This window comes from Silurus aristotelis (genome assembly GCF_946808225.1).
Source record: "Silurus aristotelis genome assembly, chromosome: 14".
NCBI lineage: Eukaryota > Metazoa > Chordata > Actinopteri > Siluriformes > Siluridae > Silurus > Silurus aristotelis.
In genome coordinates this window covers 16548757-16571832 of record NC_139587.1, presented here as the reverse complement: position 1 = coordinate 16571832, position 23076 = coordinate 16548757, and the positions used below count along the sequence as shown (strand labels likewise).

The 23076-nt window shown below is 35.4% G+C and overlaps 1 protein-coding gene across 1 annotated transcript; it reads left to right on the top strand.

Moving 5' to 3' along the window:
* The first annotated feature begins 5591 nt into the window (after positions 1 to 5591).
* fam149a (family with sequence similarity 149 member A) lies at positions 5592 to 22734 on the top strand. Its single transcript, XM_083560009.1, has 15 exons — positions 5592 to 5918; positions 9934 to 10026; positions 10174 to 10300; positions 10890 to 11032; positions 11783 to 11899; positions 13547 to 13714; positions 14228 to 14406; positions 14864 to 15015; positions 15108 to 15202; positions 18277 to 18444; positions 19089 to 19212; positions 19441 to 19560; positions 20379 to 20475; positions 20887 to 21042; positions 22346 to 22734. Exons 1-15 carry the CDS (start codon positions 5728 to 5730, stop codon positions 22420 to 22422), a joined length of 2007 nt encoding a protein of 668 aa, XP_083416135.1. The 5' UTR covers positions 5592 to 5727; the 3' UTR covers positions 22423 to 22734.
* The last annotated feature ends 342 nt before the right edge of the window (positions 22735 to 23076 follow it).

Below are 23076 nucleotides of genomic sequence, written 5' to 3'. Positions count from 1 at the left end.
TGACTTGCACCTATTAAACAGTACATATTTTAAAAAGGTTTTGGATTCCAGTGTATAATTTAACCTGTCACAAGTAATAAGAATCCTTAAGTGAATACGCACAGAAGCATAAACATTAAACCCACAGATGTCTAGATAAGATTAAACTGGTTTTTGCAACAATTGTACCAATAGGTGATTCTGAACATAAATTACAAAGCCAAGCCAGTATGTTGCCCTGTGTCTATTAGGAAGGAACATTTATTAGTAATTAAAATATCTTTATGGTGGGAATTTAAATGGACATTTTTAAACTTCTGTATTTTGAATGTAATTAGAAATTTTTTTTTGATTCTACTGTCTTTGTAGTTATTTCAATATACTGTTGTTTTTTCTGTAAGAATTGTGGAAAAAAAGTACAATTTATAATACTAATTGTTGAAATAAAATGATTTAGTTTATTATTAATACAAATAGTAAAAATACAAAAAAACAAAACAAAATACAGGTCAAAATACTGGTAGATTTTAAAACTGACATAGTTAACTTGCACTTACCTTCATATGAAGGCATTCTGGCTGTGTAATGTCATTAAGGGCTGTTAGTTCTGGCAGAGGGACACACAGATGAACACAACACCAAAGTCACAGATAAATCCCTCTATGGTTATCTTTTCTGCACAGGGAATCATATCAGTTCCTCTGCTGCTATCCCGAACAGTTGTCTGTCACCTCAAGTGCTCTTTTGCAAGCTTTCCAAACTGAGATGCCTGCTTGTCTTCTCCTTTTCACCCTGCTACTGGAATATAGCTCCTTTGTGTTTAACCTTCATCTGAGGACGCAGCTCCCACAGGGCTCTACACAGACCTAATTGCCCGTTGCTGCTCTATGATGCTGCACTCAGATTGAAGGTCAAGCAGGAGATGAGATGATTTTCTGCTATGAGAGGCATCCTCCACCTTTCAGCAAATGAAACAAATGTGCTCTTTGTGTCTCACGTTTTACAAATACGATAAGCTGTCTGGGATTAGCACAGCAGCAGACCAATCAGAGCTGAGGCAGTAGGGTAGGCTGGGTAATCGCCATTAAATCAAAGCAGACTGACTGAATATATCACTGAAGGTTATGAGTGCTCAGAGTCTGTAAACAGGAATAATCCATTGTACTACCATGGAGTATCACAACAACTATTGTTTGTTTTAGAGTAACATTTTAATTGGTTGTGAACTGTAAAGTAGGTACAGTACTAAAAAAACTTTTATGCTCAATATTCAGTCCAACACAAACTAAGCAGAATAACACAAATAATGGATATTACATTTTCTTTAATTAATAATTTATTATAATTTTTTTTTTTACATATATTATTATGGATATTACAATTTAATTCTATTTTTTCATATATATATATATATATATATATATATATATATATATATATATATATATATATATATATATATATATATATATATATATATACACACATATGCACATCATTACCAAACTTTACACATGGTATATAATGTGTAAATAAAGAAAAACACCAAATGTGTATATGATTAGAAATCTATTTATATATATACAATATATCATGGTGACTTAAAGGTAAAGTTAACTACAGGTTCTTCTGATTTATTTGGATTACATCATGCTGCTCATGGTTACTGCCTATGTTTAACAAAGATGTAAACTAGAATTCAAAGAGAGCTCGGTAAAGTCTGGATGAGGAGCCTGAATTATTGCCCTATCACTTTCAACATGACCTTTCAATACCTCTCAACACAGGCCCTCCCAAGGCGACACCAACTCTCTCATCTCTCCATCTACTAGGGTTCAAAGCCCCTAAAGCGTAACTCTAATCAGAGTGTATCCCCTTGCTCTATTTATACCTTGTATTCATAAATAAACCTGCCACCAAAGCACCTTAAAAACAAGAGCTCCCTGTAATGGTCCTGACAGACAACTTTAAATATAGGTGTATGTTGGTAATTTGTTAGTTTTAGTTTTGTACAATGAAAAATCGGGGTAATTTTTCAGTCTAGTTCTTATAGTGGTCAAAGTGAGGACCATGCATTCTGCCATATTACATTTTATTTTGAGTTGACAATTACCTATCTGTTTACATTTTTTTTTTATAGAATTAAATGCATAATTACTACTACAATGATATCTATCTAATAATAACATATGTATATATTTATATATTTTTTTCAAGAGGCTAAATTAACAGCACAGTTTTCTCTCAATATGTTTCTTAAGATATACAATAGCATATATAGTATATAGTATGCAAATATAGCATATTTTATCATTTCCTACATTTCAATAAGTAGTTTCAGGGCATCCACTAGAATTATTTTGCACCCTTACACACAACTATTCCACCTGCAGGCAGTTCTACAACCTTGGAAATAAATGAATGCCTGCATAATGCCCAACAAATCAGCTGAAGGGATCACTCACACCTATGATGTACATTTGTGCAAGAAATAACCTCGAGTTGTCAGTGTTGTTGTAGGACAAGTGTGCTTATTTCACACCCCAGACATGTTGGCTGCAGGCCAACTCACATAACCAGCTGTTACGGTATTAGGATTTAGTCCTAATTATGTGAATTGACAGGAGATTATTTGCCTTCCTGACACACATTTTTAATGAAATGCAAATAACAAAATGAAAAAAATTAGATTTGATTAATTCTCTCTCGAAGCTAGTTGTTGGCTTCATCCACAACTTGAAGGTTTTGATTTATTTTTCCAATACTGTGCCTCACCCTAGTGGTGAATAAGAGTTCCTACAGATGCACACTGGAATTTTTGTTATCCATATCTATTGCTGTGTTCATCTTAACTTATATCTGAAAGCAAATGACTTTCTCAACAAATAATTCCTTCTCAGAAAGCTAATGTGTCCTTAACTCCAATTTAACACATGATGTTATTTCAACATGGCTCAAACAATCAACAGTAAATAAAATAATCACTTTTCTGCTTTAAATTAGTTGTAGCAGCTTTCAAATTGAAAATTCTTTCAAAATCAACCTCTATAACACAGAGCACACAGTTCCTTTGTGCACATGACACACCAAATCATGTTTTTCTGGATAGCTTGTTGCTAACAAACAATAATACAGGTGTCCATGTCTTCCCTATTTTGCAGCTCATTGTAATAAGCATTGGTTGGAGTGCCCATCACTTAGTTACCACTTGTTTTGGTACAATGGCTTGGTACAGTTGAACTACAATTGTCAATGTAACTCATGATGGTAGCAGCAGAATAAATTGAGAAGACTATATTCTGTCTTTAAGAAATGCATTCAACCTAATTTGGAGGAAGGTAATAGACCTTGACCTATGAACCAAAACACATTGCCACCACAACATACTTAGAAAACAGATGAAAAAACCCCCCAGAGAGGAACCAGGTTTGTGGAGTACAAAAAAGAGAACCCCTCCTGTTCTTGGTGACACAAAATTGTAATTATTAAATGAATACCAAATATAGGTGAATAAGTGTCAAAGTAAATAATACTCAATGTGATGATATAATGATTGTGAAAAACACACACAGGACTCACTGGGCCTTATGTACAAAGCTACACTATTCAGGTGAGAGTATCCTCTGTAGCAAGAATCCACTAAAATTACACTATTAATGGCATGCCTTACATTTCAAAAAATTGAGGCCAAAGCCTGTTTTGCTTCACATTCCCAGCATCTCAGCAGCTGTGTGTGGAATGGAGGGATAACAGATACTGTGTAATCCTATGTCTTATCCATGCAGGCTGCTCAGAAAGCACTGACCTTTTGCATGTACATGCAGTCAGGAAATCCCTGCTTAGTCATGACCTTAGTTCCTTTTGAGGTGTGCTTCAGATGTGTGTTTTGCGGTGGGCTTGGTCTGTACTTCCCCAGTAGTGTACTTTAGGAGATGCACACACACACACACACACACACACACACACACACACACACACACACACACACACACACACACACACACACACACATACACAGACACACACACACACACACACACACACACACACACACACACACACACACACACACACACACACACACACACACACACACACACACACACACAAAAAGTACCCAAAGAATACAGCCATTGAAACACCAAGCATAGTAAAGTTTTGTATACTTCTATTATTCTATTAAGATTTAAGATGCAAACACGTGTAAAAGTACTTATATGTACAATAAAATTTAAGATGAACCAAAAAATAAAACTACAGGGTTTGTATTATGATTATGTTGAAGAATGAGATGCTCAAACTATCAGCCTTCTGTATTTTATGCACATATATGCATATGCATAAACACTGGTGTCACTCCGACAATATACACACAGTTAAATCTGATCATTTATGAAGTTGCATTACTATAAAAATTATCCAGTCTCACCTGGAGCTCACAAAATCCTGCATTTGTCTGTCTTTATTGATTGACTGCTGATGTTAAACCTCTTACATAAAAACAACTATATTCACCCTTCCATTATATGTAAACTGGATCTTACAGTTTAAAGAGGTGAAGAAGGTGACGTACCTTTTCCGAGTCACAGATTCTCTCAAGGAATCTTCTATTTACTCAGTCACTTCTGGCTTGGCTTTCTCAAAAGTTTAATGCTGTCTGTATACTTTGAATGACAGAAAAACAAAACAAAAATAAAAAAAGGCTAAAACAGAAAATGAAATGAAGTTGATTTAATTTAAAATTCAAAGTAAAAAGAACTCTGTGTCCATCTTTTTAGGACATTCTACACCTTAAGATTGGCTTGGAAATGGCTGGGAGCTGTGAAACTTCTGCTAGAGGAAGTTTTGTGTTTATAATACTGCCTCATTAAAACGTGTTGCATGACATTACTTTACATACTACTGTACATTTTGCAGTCGTAGTACTGTAGCGTATAGGGGTAATTCCATGAGGGTGCCATTTAAGCCTTGTAAACTAATATCAATATCAACATTAAATATAAGAAAAACATGTTTAACCAGTCAGAAACTGTCAACGTTTTTTTCTAATAAACTGCTCTTTGTAACTTAATATGGTTCATTAATTAATTCATTCATGTATTTATTTATTTTAAATAACTATCAACGTTAGTCAAACGTCAAACAAACAGTGACAGTGCCTCCACAATAATGACACAAGGGCATGAAAGTCATTTTAAAGCTACTGTTATCTGCATTTTATAATGATTTTCAATGCAGACTTCCATATGTAATGTATTTCAAAATATAATATTAGTAACATGATAATACGTTTAAAGTAAGAAAGATAATATACTGTATATATATATATATATATATATATATATATATATATATATATATATATATATATATATATATATATATATATATATATATATATATATATATATATAAGCTTTAGACTGATACCAATTAGTTTAATTGAGCTGCTCGTTCTGAAAGGAACCTTGTTCAATGACCTCTTCCTCGCAAGTCGCTCATCAGTACCGCGTTTATAGCGTGTGTCGGGTTGTAAAAGTTAGGGAGGGACATTTCACGACAGACAACCATCAGAACCAATCAGATACAGCCATCTTCAGCTCCACAGAAACATCTCCGGTCGTTGAGGAACTCAATCAGTGACGTGCCGAGAGCAGGTTGTGACTTTAAGCGTCCGTAGCTACGCTTTATCATTACAGGCGTCTTTACGGCTCATGAGAACCGATCTTTAAATGTGGAAAGTTTTAAATGCAAGCAAACGTGGATCACATTCCAGCGCCTCTGAGCACCTCTGTCTCCTCCAGGTGCTTTGGCTCCTTGGCCAGAAGTTCCGTGTCCAACTTAGAAAAGCATCAGTCGCACCTTATCCGGACATTTCCTTGGGAAAAGATGAGGAAGGAGCCAGACACAATGAACTCGAGCCAAGACAGCAGCCTAAGGTAAGATTTTTTATAAAGAGAGAAGATGTGAAGACAAATCAATTGCATTAGGTGCTTTATTTTGTGTGTTTGTTTGTTTGTAAACCCTATAAATCTATAACAGCAGTGCTACAGGGAATCTATCCATTAGTCTGAAATGTTCTGTCTTTGCCCATTTCATTGTTATTATTGTAACCAACTAGGACATTCCCTGGGTAGTGCTGCACATCACATGCAAGACTAATGAGTGAATGTGAGTATTGTCTTTCCTCTGGGCCTGGCATATCTAATTGCTTCATCTACACCAGCATTTAGTTTCGCCTTTGGGCTTATTTTTAGCTTGTCTTTAGAAACATGGACAGGCTTTAGTTTTCATTTTGCTGTATAATTGATTTGTTGATTATGCAGAATTATGCATATCTTTTCACAAGGCCACTTGTTTGAGCAAAGGGTTTAGTCAAGTGTTAAAGCATTTAATCAGCTTGCTTTTAGGTACTTGAGCTGATCTTAAATATGTATATTACCTGCTGAGAAACAATAGAAACCCTCATAGAATTTGGCATAATTTTGATAGCTATATAAACTGTAATGGTCATCATGGGATAATTTTTTGCCTTCAATTATAGTTTAGTGCAAAGGTGGCCAAATTTTTTTGTATGAAGGACTAAAAATCAAACTTGTTTAAGGGCCACAGGCCGAAAATAGATGTGGCATTATACCAAGAATTATATTAAAATTCCCCTCATTTATGTAAAGATGTAATCTGCTTAACTAATACACTTGAAGTTTTAGTACAGTAAAACTTATAGTACAATGAGAAACAATCATTTTTATTGTATAATAGCGTTCATTGCCTAATACAGCTATTCAGTGACCCCTGTTGAAAAATGTTTTTCAAAATTGCATTTTTTCCCCCTAAACAAAGATCACTACGGAGTTTGGGCATTTCTGTCCTAGTGGATACCAATAAGGACCAATCCAGATCATATGTTGTACTGGACCATTGGGACTAGTTTGGGACCAGCGGTTAAAGATCATTTATCATAAGGGACCATTAGTACATTATTAAGCATCCAGATTACAATAAGTTGCTACCATGGTGTATATTACTGAACATTTAATTACAATATTGAGAAAGGCCAGACTAAGGGTGTGATGATTGTGTCCACATACTTTTGGTCGTGTAATATATACCTGGGAAATGCTTGGTGTGTGTGTTTATACATTTGTTTGTATAAAGATAGATATGCAGTTCCCTGCACTAATATTGGCACTCTTGGTATATATAAAAAAAAGAAAATCATTTAAAAAACTCTTTATAGTGTAAACATTTGAGCTTTTGTTTAAAAAAAAAATAAAAAAAAAACCCAACTAAAATCTTTGCTCTCATAGATAACAAACAATTGCACACACAACACACCCTTTTTCAGATCCTTCAAATTTCAAGTTCATGCTGGTGGACTCTCCGATTCAGTTCACTCTTACAGCTTTTCTATGGTGTCAAGTCAGGAGACTGAAATGGCAATTGCTAGTCCATTTTCAATTATTCTGCAATTTTATTTTCTAGCCACACTGTACACATTTTGTAAAGCACAGCAACCTTTTGGTACACATCACAACTATATTCCTTGGTCTTGCGCATTATGTTGAATAAATAAGGGAATATAGGGACCATATGCATATACTGCATTTTATCCAGAGTGACTTTATTACACATTATTATACATTAATCTAATTTCATACAATGGAGCAATTTAGTGTTAAGGGCCTGGCTGAAGTTCTCAGCAGTGACAGCTTGGATGTGTTGGCTTTTGAACTCTTGACCTTCTGATAGAGTATTTTTTTTTTTTTTTACATTCAGCCAAAATAATTCACATGGGAGCTACAAACCTGAATGACTCACAATTGAACCACAAAAATAACCCGAATCAAATCATTTTCTTCCTTTTAGCCATGTCAAAGCTGTGCCTCTGAAAATAGACAAAAAATTTAGAACATATCTCTTCTCTTTAATTACAGCACCTTTGCTTTTGGTGGTAAAAGGTTGATGATAGACTGAATCCATATCATTCAATCTCTTCTATTGGCTTTCATGAAGTTCATTCATGTTTCATTATGGCCTTGCAAGCAAACTGTTGAAATTATTTGCTGTTTGCTCCCTGGAGGAAACACGATCTGTTGCCAGTGCTCTTCAGCCTCCATCACCCGTTACAGCCCTGACTATTCTGCTAATTAGTTCTCTTTTCACTGTTACTTGGCTGCCGCATTGCTTCTCTGTTGTGTTTTAGCGTGAAAGTTCAGCAGATTGCTAAATAATTTTGTAGGCTGTCAGTGCTCAGCCACCATAAGGTTACCCAGGCCTTTTGTCATTGTTAGACAAAAGAATGGGGATCTCAAAAGATCTTTAAATAGTTACTTTCTAAAGTGTATAATTTAAAGGGTCTTGTGAAAGCAGAAATCTAAAAAACTCTTCAGTGTATGAATAATATTGGCAATATATATGTTGTGTAGAAAAATTCCTTAATCAATATGATTCTAATTTGATGCTAAATAACCACTGGATATATTTGGCAAAAGAAAAAAATATTTATATATATATATAATGGTTTATTTGGACAGCTTATAGTAGAACCCAAATGGAAATTAATTTAATCATTTTTGTTTCAATTTGTTTAAAATTCTCAGTAAATGTCAGTAAAATATACAGCTATCTATGCGTTTATAGCAGGGTGATCTGTTGCAGTGCAGACATTTGAAAGCCCATCTGTGTAAATTTAGCATGTATGTATTATTAAACATTTTTATTATTACATTTTGGATTTTCCAAGCCCCTGCAGTTCAACAAAACTCTATGGGTGCTCAGATTTCTTTTATCTAGCCCCATTCATTTGTATTCACACAGTATTTGGATTATCACATATTGTATGAAATAATAGCAGATACATATGCACATTTCATTGTTGTGTATTAGTGCAATGTGAGGATGCTAATAGAAAAGTAGGAAAGTACGAGGGAGGACAGGAAAATAGAAGGGGAGGGCGGGAGAAAGTATGGATAGAGTCCCAAAATACCACAAAGATCAACTTGGATCAACTTTAGAAGAGTAGATCTGAGTGAAGCGAAGGAACACATCATTCATTAATGGACCACAGATGACATGTGTGAAGACTGGGACAGGAGAGGAAGGAATTTGTCTTTTACCCTAGGTTTTGCTTTGACCTTTTTAGGCTAAAAGAGCAGACGGGTAAACAGATCCTCCTCTTGACTCTGAGGGTTTATATGGATGGACAGGCGAGGATGCTGCCTGTTAATGCATTCTATATCATGGCACTATAGCGAGTGGCAACCATGAATGGAACATTGGGTAGTTTTGGGTATTGTACTTCAGTAAACAGTTTGCGCTCTCTGCCTACTCACGTTTACACAGACTGCTACAGTACTGGGTGGTCCAGCAAGAATATAGAACTCCTTGTGATTGAATAAGTTGGTGCATTTATAGAATTTCAGAGCCTGTTATATTATAGAAAACTAGAGAAATTATATTTCATAAATTCATTCTTTTAAATGTGATTTCTTTATTATATGACATTTCCTTCAAATGTTTAAGAAATTTCTTAAAACTTAGTGTGGTATTAATTTTGTACATTTTAGATATACAATTTTTTTTTACATTATTGTTTAGGGTTTTGTTCCAAATACCAAAAATAATATAATTATTGAATATTCTTTTTTATAATTTAAAATGTCAGAAAAAAAACATAGCCTTTTTGTTTCACTGAACACACACATGAACCATGTGGCACTTCATATCTCGCATGTCTGCATTATGCATTTTGCCTTAGTTATCTCTGAATTATTCAGGTTACAATAATCAGCTGTGTTACAAGTAGATTTATCAGAGTGTACACTTGGAACAGCACACTGTAATCCATTACACATTCATGGCATTATGGTAAAAAAAAAAATGTAAGTAAAACTTTCATATAATGCTGATCTATGGTATGCATTTATTTCCTGTGTGTGTTTTATGCTCCAGAAAAAAGTTTGTCAGAGAGCCAAACAAATACAGTTCTACAGGCCCTGTCCAATTAACCGGAAGTGCTAACAGAGTTCTATCGAATGACGAAAGGTAATTTGTTCATCACCTTTCACCAGAAGAAGGCATATTATGTTTCATTCATGGAAAGTCTAATACAATTTTAGCTTCATGCCCAAATATATATCGTCTTGCAAGCAGTGCAATAATTAGAACATTTATGGCCCTGTTGTCTTTCAGTGTCTGCTGTCAGAGTTCCGCTGGTGACTGTAGCCCAGTGAGCCTTCTAACAACATGTTCATGCAGTGCTGGCTATGCCACAGGCTTCTCCACTGAACACAGCTCCATCTACTCCTGGAGATATGATGTAAGATCTTTGGCACCATCTGTTCCTTTCAGCACTGTTTAGTATGTGAATTTTAATGCAAACAAAAATATACAAAAACTGTAAAAGTGAAACCCATTAAATTATAGCTGGAAGTTAATCTATAGTCACATCTTAATTGCTTTATTTCATATCCATTGTGGTGTTATAGAGGGGCAAATGTCTGTTATTTGTATCAGTTTGCAAATATACATGGAATAATTATATAGGTCAGAAGGGTAAATGATTTTACTCTAAACCATTCTAGATAATTGACATGTTTATAATTAACACAGTCACTAAAATCACGTGTCATTGCTTTTGCCAAGAAAAATACATTCAGTGCTGAAGTAGAAGACAGCCGTCATCCAAATGGTGGCATCCAAATTGGTCATGGTTTATCTCTGGCATCTACCAACTTTTTCTAGAGTTTCTCCTAACCCACAAACTTGTCCTCTAACAGAACACAGGGGCAGTAGGAACATTTTCTACTGAAGTAAACATATTGTTTAGGGACTATCATAATATATTGTTAATTAAATCCTTAATAGTTAATTGGTGTGTGTTCTGGTTTTCTGCACTGTATATGCAGGAGTTTGACCGGGAGAATACTCAACATGTGCGACAGCTTTTTAGCGCCCTGGATGAACTGCTGTATGAAGGTAAAGTGTCCAGTAAGTCAAAGACTCTACGCTTGGAGTGTGAGGAGTGGAACACACACTCCCCCCACCTCAGGTACACACCCCATCTACATGTATCTCTATGTGCTTGTGTCTTTCTTACTTTAGAATGTGTCTATTGGTTTTGTTCTTTGGAAATGAGGCGAGAAAAATAAGTCAACTTCAGAATTATCGGCACACTTAAGCAGATTGATCAAATTGATCCTATAAAACAAACTATATAGAAAACTGTAAACTAAAAACCATTGAGACTCATAAGGAATATGTAAAACAAATGTGAACAAAAAGAAAGTCAAACAAGGTTAAAAAAAAACTAAAGGGTTTTCAATAATGAACAGTTTTAAGCATAATTTTTCAACTCAGAAAACATTCAAAGCAGAGAAATTACACACAAAACACAAACTGTTGGCTTTGATCCTGAGCTTGGGTGATTGTGTGGAGTTTCTTCAGGTGTTTCAGTTTCTTCCCACTGTCCAAAGGATAAAGCTGTAAAACAATTAGTGTAACTGAACAAACCAGTGTTCAGGGTTGTTGTGTTTTCTTTTTTATTTAAGTGTAAATATGCAAACCTACAAATATAGAGAAGCTAAAGATTTTGTGTCTATGACACCTTCAGAAGTATCTGCTGTTTTAGAAGATCCTCAGTTTTGTTATTCTCTGTAAGCAAGGTAATTGTGTAAGTGCTGGTGATCTTTTTGTTAGAATAATTTTTCCAAACATAATTATACAGTGTTAGGATTAGTTAATAAAAAAAAAAGAAGCTAACAATGGCTAGGTGAAGAAACTGCATTTGATGCTACCCCAGGATTTTAGGCAGTCAGCTGGAGCCTCCAAAACAAGAAGGAATTCAGTATGTGCATTGCAGCCCCACTAGGACTCGAGCATCACCTCCATGTCTGGATACAAGAGACAACTACAGCGAGTAAGTTTTCCCTTTTCTACTAGTTCACAAAACCAACTATGTATGTTATAATGTGACACAAGCTTATAAAAGGGAACATGTTTACTGACAGCATGTCTAAATAAGACTGAATGACAAATTGTCTATGTACTACTTCCATGCAGTCCAATGTACCTTGAGTAATATTAATTTAACTTGCAAAATGTTACATTTAGTTTACATGCCCAAATTTAGTTACAAGTTTTTAATTCCCTGCCATCAAAATAGTTACTCTAAATCGGGTGTATGTGTGTGTATGTGTGTGTGTGTGTGTGTGTGTGTGAGTGAGTGAATTGGGTTAGGCCTTAACCCTGACCAAATCAAAACTTAAATTATAATAATAACTTAAATAAAATGTATATAAAATACTTCCCGTGGGCTCACCACCTGCAGGAGGGACCGTGAGGGACGGTGCTGTGAGGATTGGGCAGCAGTTGAAGGCGGGGGCCTGCTTAGACTGCTGCCCCCGCGACCCGAATTACAGATAAGCGGGAGAAAATGAATGAATGAATGAATGAATGAATATATAAAATACTTTTTATGTATTTGATGATTTATTTTTTTACACAAACACACACATGAGAATAGACTCACAATATTCCTTAGCATGCAGGTGCCCGCACTCATATGCAAGTTAGAAGTAATGCCATAATTTAAAAAAATCTGAATTTAAAATAAAATATTTGTCTAGATAAACTTTTGTCTAAATAAAGCTAATTCATTAATTTGTGTATCTTACTGAAAATAAACCATACATGCTGTGTTATATTTCAATAGTACTAGCATTTATTCCTTGCATGCAAATTGTTGGAAAAAGCATTGAATTTTTAACGATGTCATGCTAATTGACTAGTATTACATTCCAGTAGGGCTATTAGCTTCCCAGCTGGAGTGTGACATTCTGTGTTTGAGTGAATGAGAGTGATGAGTGGCTCAGTGGGAGATTCTGATAGCAGAGAGTAATGATGACTGGCTTGGGTAGGCACAAGGCCAACAACAGACAGATAAGACAGATGGATAAGGGAGGCATGTTCTGCAGAGCGGGGAATGACCAGATTAAAAAGACAACCTACTCAGGATTTCTGTTCCCGCTGGACATTTCCGTGCTTTGAAAGTTTGCCACACGCGTAGTATTGCGAGGTTCTGAATATTTTTTTTTTTTATGAATTGAAAGGATATTTTACATTTCTTTTACTTTTATATATATAAGCCCTTGATGCATGGATTTATCCTATTGATTGGTTTCAGGGCTGTTTTCTCTTTTATTAGAATTCATTTATCAACTGACTCCAAATGTTCAGCACAAATCATGTTTTTATTTTACATGCACATACCAGCCCTCTAGCAAAAAGCTCACTGTAGAACCTGATATTAAACTATGCAATGTTTTATGGAATAATGGGATGTGATTGCTGTAAAAAGGCCCATAAGTGGTGCATTTGTCAGTCTGGCCCAGTTATGAAGAGTTCTATACACATATACTCTCTATCTCTCTCTCTCTCTCTCTCTCTCTCTCTCTCTCTCTCTCTCTCTCTCTCTCTCTCTCTCTCTCTCTCTCTCTCTCTCTCTCTCTCTCTCTCTCTCTATTCTTTGTTTCATACTGTTTCTACTTTTCCTCCCTTTCTGCAGGCTATGCATTGAGGGTCACAGACTAGCTCCAGGATCCGTGTCTGGTTTGTCTGTACACTCCGGGTTGCCTATTTCAGGTCTATCATGTTCTTTTATTCCACAAGAGGAGGAGATCTATGAGATAGAGGGCAGGATTGAGGAGTTTCTAGCTTATGATGGAAGAGAAAGGTAAACCTCAACATTTTATTTTTTCCCTCACATGAACTAAATATTATACATATTTATTCATTAACTATGAATTATGTAGTAAAGAAGTAAGCCAAAATAGGCAGGCAAATTTTCTGTTCTTTTGAATATGCTATCAAAATAAGTTTTAGTAAGTTTTTAGCATGGTTAAGAATTAGAAATACAGTGGTTTCACTGTGGTCTGCATCCTTAACCCCTTCGAATGTGTAGGGCCAAATGTATTAATTGAGTCAGACTATAAAATTACATAATTTAAGCTTATGTTATATTGTTACAATAAAAATATAATCACAAAAAAAGTTTTTTTTTTAATCACTGAAAGGTAGTTTATGAGAAAAATCCTCTGCATAAATGATTAATTAGTTTTAATCATGAGAAAATGTGTTCTTTTCCTGTTTTTTTTTTTTGTTTTTTTTTGCACCACAGAGACATTTGTGTACATTACAAATTGAAGATGGCATGTGTGAGCATGTGTGTGTGGCTTTTCTGTGTTAGGGACAATGATGAAATGGATCAGGGGAAGGCCTTTTCCTCCTGCGATGGTGTACCTCGCGTTTCCCCCAATGCCTGCATCCATGCCGCTGTGGCTGATGAGCTGTTTGATGATGTATGGCGGGATGTAGTGAGTTTACTGGAAGTGCTGTTGTGCAAACACTGGGAGAAGCAACACTCTGGTAGGTCTGCCTAAATCACACTGACTGAAATGCTCAGATTTGTGTGCCAGTGTTTTATAATGTATTACTTTTTTTTATTTATTTTTTTTTTTATAAAGAAAGCACAGTGAGAGCAATGGTTCATAGTGGTTCCAAGTTTTAATAAAAGAAGACAAACAAAAGAAAAGCATCAAGTAGTTGCTTTGGAATTAAGGACAACTAGGCTTATGATTAAATATTTACAAAGGCTTAGTGTAACAAGAGATTTATATAGAGGATCAAGTGATCTTAATTGATGTAATGTATGCACACAAATTGAATATTACATATAGCAGGCTGTTTGAAATTCTTTGGATGTGTGAGGTATATGTATATTTCTATATTATGTTTAGTAAATTCAAAGTAACTATTTACCTAGTATTATGTGTAGAGCCCTGTTAGAATTTCTCATGTCTTTTTTATGCTGTTGTGGCATCAGATAGAGCAACACAGAGATGGACACTGGAGAGCACAAGCCAAATCTTCACTAAACGTTCATCACATCTCCCATCAAGGGGAAGTCAAATTTTTCCTAGCAGAGGCCACAATAGCAGGAACATGTTTCTGTGGCCAAACACATATAATGGGCAGGTAGCAACCTACAACAAATGACAGAAATGCTGTTATGTGAACAATGAATGTCTGCTTAATAATAAAATTTTCTCATTCTCTCATTTTTTTAGGACTCAAATGTCTTTAGGACTAATTTAAATGGTGTAATGACAATCCAAGCGAAACCTTTACAACAGAGACAGCAGGGATATGGTGAAAGTTCATTGTAAGTTCAATACAGTCTTAAAATCGCACTTTAAATAAGCTATATGTGTCTTTCATATTATGTGTGTGTGTGTGTGTGTGTGTGTGTGTGTGTGTGTGTGTGTGTGTGTGTGTGTGTGTGTGTGTGTGTGTGTGTGTGTGTGTATATATATATATATATATATATATATATATATATATATATATACGAGTACAGACCAAAAGTTTGGACACACCTTCTCATTCAAAGAGTTTTCTTTATTTTCATGACTATGAAAATTGTAGATATACACTGAAGGCATCAAAACTATGAATGAACACGTGGAATTATATATGGAATTATATACATAACAAAAAAGTGTGAAACAACTGAAAAATGTCATATTCTAGGTTCTTCAAAGTAGCCACCTTTTGCTTTGATTACTGCTTTGCACATTCTTGGCATTCTCTTGATGAGCTTCAAGAGGTAGTCACCTGAAATGGTCTTCCAACAGTCTTGAAGGAGTTCCCAGAGAGATGCTTGGCACTTGTTGGCCCTTTTGCCTTCACTCTGCGGTCCAGCTCACCCCTAAACCATCTCGATTGGGTTCAGGTCCGGTGACTGTGGAGGCCAGGTCATCTGGCGCAGCACCCCATCACTCTCCTTCTTGGTCAAATAGCCGTTGATGCCTTCAGTGTGACTCTACAATTTTCATAGTCATGAAAATAAAGAAAACTCTTTGAATGAGAAGGTGTGTCCAAACTTTTGGTCTGTACTGTGTATATATATATATATATATATATATATATATATATATATATATATATATATATATATATATGTACTGTGTATATATATATATATATATATATATATATATATATATATATATATATATATATATATACACACACAGTGCCTTGCGAACGTATTCGGCCCCCTTGAACTTTGTGACCTTTTGCCACATTTCAGGCTTCAAACATAAAGATATGAAACTGTATTTTTTTGTGAAGAATCAACAACAAGTGGGACACAATCATGAAGTGGAACGAAATTTATTGGATATTTCAAACTTTTTCAACAAATAAAAAACTGAAAAATCGGGCGTGCAAAATTATTCAGCCCCTTTACTTTCAGTGCAGCAAACTCTCTCCAGAAGTTCAGTGAGGATCTCTGAATGATCCAATGTTGACCTAAATGACTAATGATAATAAATAGAATCCACCTGTGTGTAATCAAGTCTCCGTATAAATGCACCTGCACTGTGATAGTCTCAGAGGTCCGTTTAAAGCGCAGAGAGCATCATGAAGAACAAGGAACACACCAGGCAGGTCCGAGATACTGTTGTGGAGAAGTTTAAAGCCGGATTTGGATACAAAAAGTTTTCCCAAGCTTTAAACATCCCAAGCAGCACTGTGCAAGCGATAATATTAAATTGGAAGGAGTATCAGACCACTGCAAATCTACCAAGGCCTGGCCGTCCCTCTAAACTTTCAGCTCATACAAGGAGAAGACTGATCAGAGATGCAGCCAAGAGGCCCATGATCAGTCTGGATGAACTGCAGAGATCTACAGCTGAGGTGGGAGACTCTGTCCATTGGACAACAATCAGTCGTATACTGCACAAATCTGACCTTTATGAAAGAGTGGCAAGAAGAAAGCCATTTCTTAAAGATATCCATAAAAAGTGTTGTTTAAAGTTTGCAACAAGCCACCTGGGAGACACACCAAACGTGGAAGAAGGTGCTCTGGTCAGATGAAACCAAAATCGAACTTTTTGGTAACAATGCAAAACGTTATGTTTGGCGTAAAAGCAACACAGCTGATCACCCTGAACACACAATCCCCACTGTCAAACATGGTGGTGGCAGCATCATGGTTTGGGCCTGCTTTTCTTCAGCAGGGACAGGGAAAATGGTTAAAATTGATGGGAAGATGGATGGAGCCAAATACAGGACCATTCTGGAAGAAAACCTGATGGAGTCTGCAAAAGACCTGAGACTGGGACGGAGATTTGTCTTCCAACAAGACAATGATCCAAAACATAAAGCAAAATCTACAATGGAATATTTCACAAATAAACATATCCAGGTGTTAGAATGGCCAAGTCAAAGTCCAGACCTGAATCCAATCGAGAATCTGTACCTGAATCCAACCTCACTGAGCTCGAGCAAGGAGGAATGGGCAAAAATTTCAGTCTCTCGATGTGCAAAACTGATAGAGACATACCCCAAGCGACTTACAGCTGTAATCGCAGCAAAAGGTGGCGCTATAAAGTATTAACTTAAGGGGGCTGAATAATTTTGCACGCCCAATTTTTCAGTTTTTTATTTGTTAAAAAAGTTTGAAATATCCAATACATTTCGTTCCACTTCATGATTGTGTCCCACTTGTTTTTGATTCTTCACAAAAAATTCACATCTTTATGTTTGAAGCCTGAAATGTGGCAAAAGGTCGCAAAGTTGAAGGGGGCCGAATACACGCATATATATACACGCACGCAATCACACTATATGGACAAAGGCAAGTACTGATGTAGAGTGAGGGGGCTTTGGGGTGCAGTCAGCATTCTAATTTGTCACAAAGGTGTTCGATTCAAAGCTCTGTAACTCATACAGTCATGGAGCATGCACAGGGACATCGTCAGGTTTGGGTCTCCTAGTTCAAGTGAAGGGAAAACATAATTCTACAGCATGCAAAAAACATCCTTTACAATTGTGTGCCTCCATCTTTGTGGTAACATTTTAGGTACGAACCACGAATGGCAAGAAAAGTTAAGTAAGAGATTTATTAGCAGCTTCCAAATATGTATAAAATAGTCTTCTATTCTTTCTTTGACATACATGTAGTATCTTTATAAAACATTATTTATGTTTATTAACAAAACATTACATCTTCATTTTAATGTACTTCCTGGTATACCTAACACAAAATCTAGCTGCACTCTTTGTTGTCCTGATTTAAATAATTCGTAGGTAAAATGGTTTAGTGACGGAGTTTCTGATTCATGTATTTTGATTAAGCTTTGAAACTTTGCTTATTAAATAGTTATATTACCAAAAATGCATTTTTGCCAACACAATATTTTTTTTTCCTTTGTATTAATTCCATTGGAGGTGTGCCCTAGATGATGGAAGCACCACACTTACTACACTGAAGACCCCAAATGGAATGAGCACACACTCACACAAACCCTCTGGCCAGCGGATTCTCCCCAGACTTGGCGGCAAAGCTCTTCAGCGTCACAACTTCCCAGTACAAACCTCTCTGCGAGGAACCAGATTGTTAGTAATAATCCTATTTTTTTTTTACTTATTGGGTCTCACACAACCAGATGATACTAAAGAAAACCTAATTTTAAAGTTAGTGTAATGTTTCTCAGTTCATGAGGGAATAAGAAGAATGTAGACAGGCTTGGATAACTCAAAAGAGCTAGAGTAAGAGTTTTTCTTTTTATTGTTTTATTTTGTAACAAACACACTACACACAAACTTTATGCTGTTTAACTCTCCCATTAAGCCCTTTCAGTTTTTTGCTTAGCGCTTTAAACATTGGACGTGGACTTAATGCTGCTTTACACAATTAAAAACGTCTCTAAATATTAGCTTTATGAATTAATCCCTGTGAATTTTTCTCTACTCAGCCAGTGGCAAGGAAAAAATCTATTTATTGTTATGAGGAAGAAACCTTTAGAGGAATCAGATACAACAGAGAACTAATTCTTATTTGGGTGACACAGAATATATAATTTATCTATGATAATTCATTATGGTTTCATTATTGTTGAAGTCTTCTAAAGGATTCTGATTCAAAGCTTACCTCCCAAACAAACATTATTAAACCCTATAAGTTGTGATCACCAAGCTTGCTACAGACATCTCAGGAGTAAGCACACTTCTGTAAATGGGTGACTGTGTTTGCGCTGTAGATCGACCGTAGCTGAGGACCTGCTTACCAAACCTGTGAGTGCAGTTCAGAACCACAGACTTCCTCTCATTCACGTTGACACCGCAGAGCAAGATTGTAGCATTCCTTCTCTCAGACATACACAGGTAACATATGTTGGCATGAAAGACCTGGTCTGGTACCTGTTTGATTTTTTTTATTAATGTTGTGACATAACCATGCAAGAAACACTGTTGCATCACAACTCTTGTTGTTTTCTATGTTTATTTTTGCATTTTTTTTCCAGGACTAGTGAACTGTATAATTAAAGCATAATCATGTTTATGAAACTGCACATATGAATAGCACTGTGATATGACGCTGACGTTTTCCAGCTCAGGGGTCGGATCATGAGAGGTGGTGCAGTGCACACATTGTCTAGCCTTCCACCCCTGAAAGAGCCCACTCTACTGCTGGAGTCCCTATCCCGCCCCAACACCAACCAGACATTCAGAGTAAGTTATTAAAGATGCTGTTTTAATAAAAGTGTCAGTCCATCGTGATCCACCAAAACGACTTTAAACACATCTCTTTAATAGTCTGGAACTGAACTAAAGAAACCATTCTTTCCCTGAGGTGTATGATAGTAGTATGATGATAGTAGTGAAGAGCACAGTTTCTAACATGACTCCAAAATCTCTAATAAGACATAATTTGGTTTGAGTTCAGGCTCACTGTGACTGTAGATGGCAAGTTTTTGGTGGGCACCCTACATCCTATAAAGGTACAAATTACAAAACATACATAAAGTTGCTGGATTGTTGGAGCTCAGCTTTCCTTCCTTGACATTAATAAAGATTACGTCCTCTGCTTTTCTATATTACCTGCACCAATAATAATTCTTGATTACTCAGGAGTAATTCTATATTGCCAAAAGTTTTTACTGGACACCTGACCATAACGTCCATATGTTGGTTTAAACCACTGTCGAAAATTTGGAACCACACAGTCATCTAGAATGTTTTGTATGCTAAATTAAATTGTATGTTTTTGTGGCTGATTTGACACAACCCCCAGTCATAACAGCCATTAAACTGCCTGTTCATAGATAGAGATAAGAAAGTTATGAAGCATGTGCATTTGTTTTCAATCATTATCATTATGTTTACAAGGAGTTTAATGTTTTATAGTGTTTTCACTTTTACTAGAGTGCAATTGTTCACTAATCTGTAAACACTAGATCCTTCTGGGATTACATTATTGTGTTGTTAAAGTAATCTATATGGCATGTAAGATAATGTCTGCCATAATTAATATCCTATTACACCTGCAGTCAGACACAACCATGAAATGTTCCTACACAGCCATGGATTTTGCCTTAAGTATGAAGACAGGGAGAAGCCTTTTCACTGGGAACTTCGCCAAAACAGGTGAATGAGTGCCAGTGAGTGTATGTTACACTCAGGGATACACATGCATATAACTGTTACTCGGTTAGGATCGTAAGTATTTCCCTCCTTAATTATTGTTAGGGCAATGGCCATTTTTTTCTGTTTTGCTATACTAGACACTTCCATTTCAGACAATCAAATGCTATCTGTTCCAATAATTTTGCTCATGTAAATAAGTGGTGGTCTATCACTTTAAAAGTTGTTATTTGAACTCAAACTATTATATAGTTTTATTTAGTACTAAGCATATCTCATTTAATAGCAAATTAAAATGTATCACACATTTTAAACATAATTAATACATTGCTATTTATTATTACATCTAATAGAATGTATGACTGTATGGCCTAAAGTGTTACTTAAATAAACAGTATGTTGTTTGTGTTTCAGGTGATGGCACACCGATGGGTGTAACAGGCTTTAGCATGGGCATAACCTCTTCTACAGCAAATGGCTTTTCTGACTGTGCTGCACCCATGAAAAGACGCACACATCTCTCTTCCTCTGATGGGGAAGGAGGGAACACAACTATACTTGGATCAATAGGTACATTTAAGCAATAATAATTAATCTGAAATTATTAATGATGTTAATAATTGTTAACATTAGTTAACAATAGTTGACATTAATAATGAAGTTCTCATTATTAATATTTAGGCAAAACATATTTGGACACTGGCAGTAACATTTCAAATACAGCACCCTGGTTTTAAAATAAATTCATGGATTTCCGTTCGTTTATTCATTTATTCATTCTTGTTCCTTACATTTTTACCGGGGTTGCAACAGAAACAGACTGAGAAGGTCAGCCCAGTCTCTAGCCCCTCCTAAGGAATTCCCAGATATTTATAATATAATGTGATATAATTCCTCTTGTTTGTCTAAGATCTGTCTTATGGTGTAGTGTAATATACCTAATGCAGCTCTATGAGGAAGTGGCCAGGGACATCTTTTTAAGGTTCCTGAACTATTTTACTCCAGTTCTGTGGAGCAGCAGATTTTCTCTAAGGCTTTCTGGGATTGCCTCCTCATCATTTTTTACTTTTACCAGTATGTCTAGCAACCCTGTAGAGGTACTTAATTTGTTCTTTTGGTTATTACCCTCCTCATCCTATGAAAATAGGTAAAACGCGACATTATTCCTAGGATTTCAGGGATTTTCCTCCTTAATGGATTATGCAAACATATATCTAGTAACAATGTGGAGGTAGATAATTTATACTTCTAGTTATAACCCACAATATATGCAGAACATGTGACTGATGTGATCATGATAAATTATAATGTGCAAAGAATGACTATTCAGATTCGATTAAATGCCTTCAAACCCCATGGAAAGATTTTTTTTTTGCAACAGGTCATCAACCTCAATTTATATATATTTGAATTTTTAGCTTACCCTTGATAATTGTCAATACCCTCAAATGAAACATGAGTCAATGTATCATTTCCAATTCAGTACAACAGAACCAAAAGATTTGCTTGTCAACAGAGCCATGTAATGCACTGTTACACTATATAACATTATATACTAGTATATTATAAAGTTTTAGCTAACAACCTCAGGCAGAAGCCGAATAGAACTTTTAATCTCCATAGATATAAATTATTCATTGCATTCTTTCAAACCAAATTGTAAGTAATCAAAGAGAGACTTTTAAAGATGAGAAACCTTTTCAGAATTATGCATGAGCTGAGATATTTTGTTTTATGAGTTACTGGGATTAATTAATTTGTTTAATGAGGAGAGCTGAAGGACAAACACAAAAACCAAGAACACTGCATTGTTCCCTTTTGATTTACATAGCGGTAAACAAATAAAAAAAAAAAACGTCTTAACATTTTTCAGGTGCTCGGAAGGCATTAAGTCGGTTTCCAGTACACAGGAGGAAGAAGTTTCACATGGTAATACCACAGCATATTTAAAAGATGTTTGGACACTGCAAAGAATGTATCTCTTCAGTGACTAACAATGTGGAAGAATAAAATACTTTGGTGCTTTGCTGTGCAAGTAATCACACTTGCACTAAAACATGTTTTATTGCCATTTACACATTCATTTATAATTAGAAAGAAATACCCAGATAGTAGAAGTTCTGTTGACATTTAAAATGAACATATTTCCAATTATATTCTTAATTATTTAGTATTGAGAAATCCATGCCCGTTTTAAATGCCAAGTTGGTGTATGTAAAAATTAATGTATTCATGTATTGCAATAAATCAATTTTTACTGTAGTTGTCGAACTCTGTATTATGTTGTTGAAATATTTGAGTGACTTACTGATAATTTATTACTTTTTACTTAATTTTGTATAATACTCATTGCAAATGTTACAAATGCTTTTATGAAAAGGGCTACATCTAAAAATGTATAATAATTTACAAAATGTGGGTGATTTCTTTAGAATCCAACAAACAGTTCAAAAATTTAAAAGCCGGGAAAACAGCAGGGAGATCCAAAATCAGCAATATGCGTATAAATTAAAATTATTTTTTACTTAACTTGATATTTTCAATACTAGATTACATATGTGTTGACATTCATTCAAGAATAACTATCACTTGCTTATTTTACAT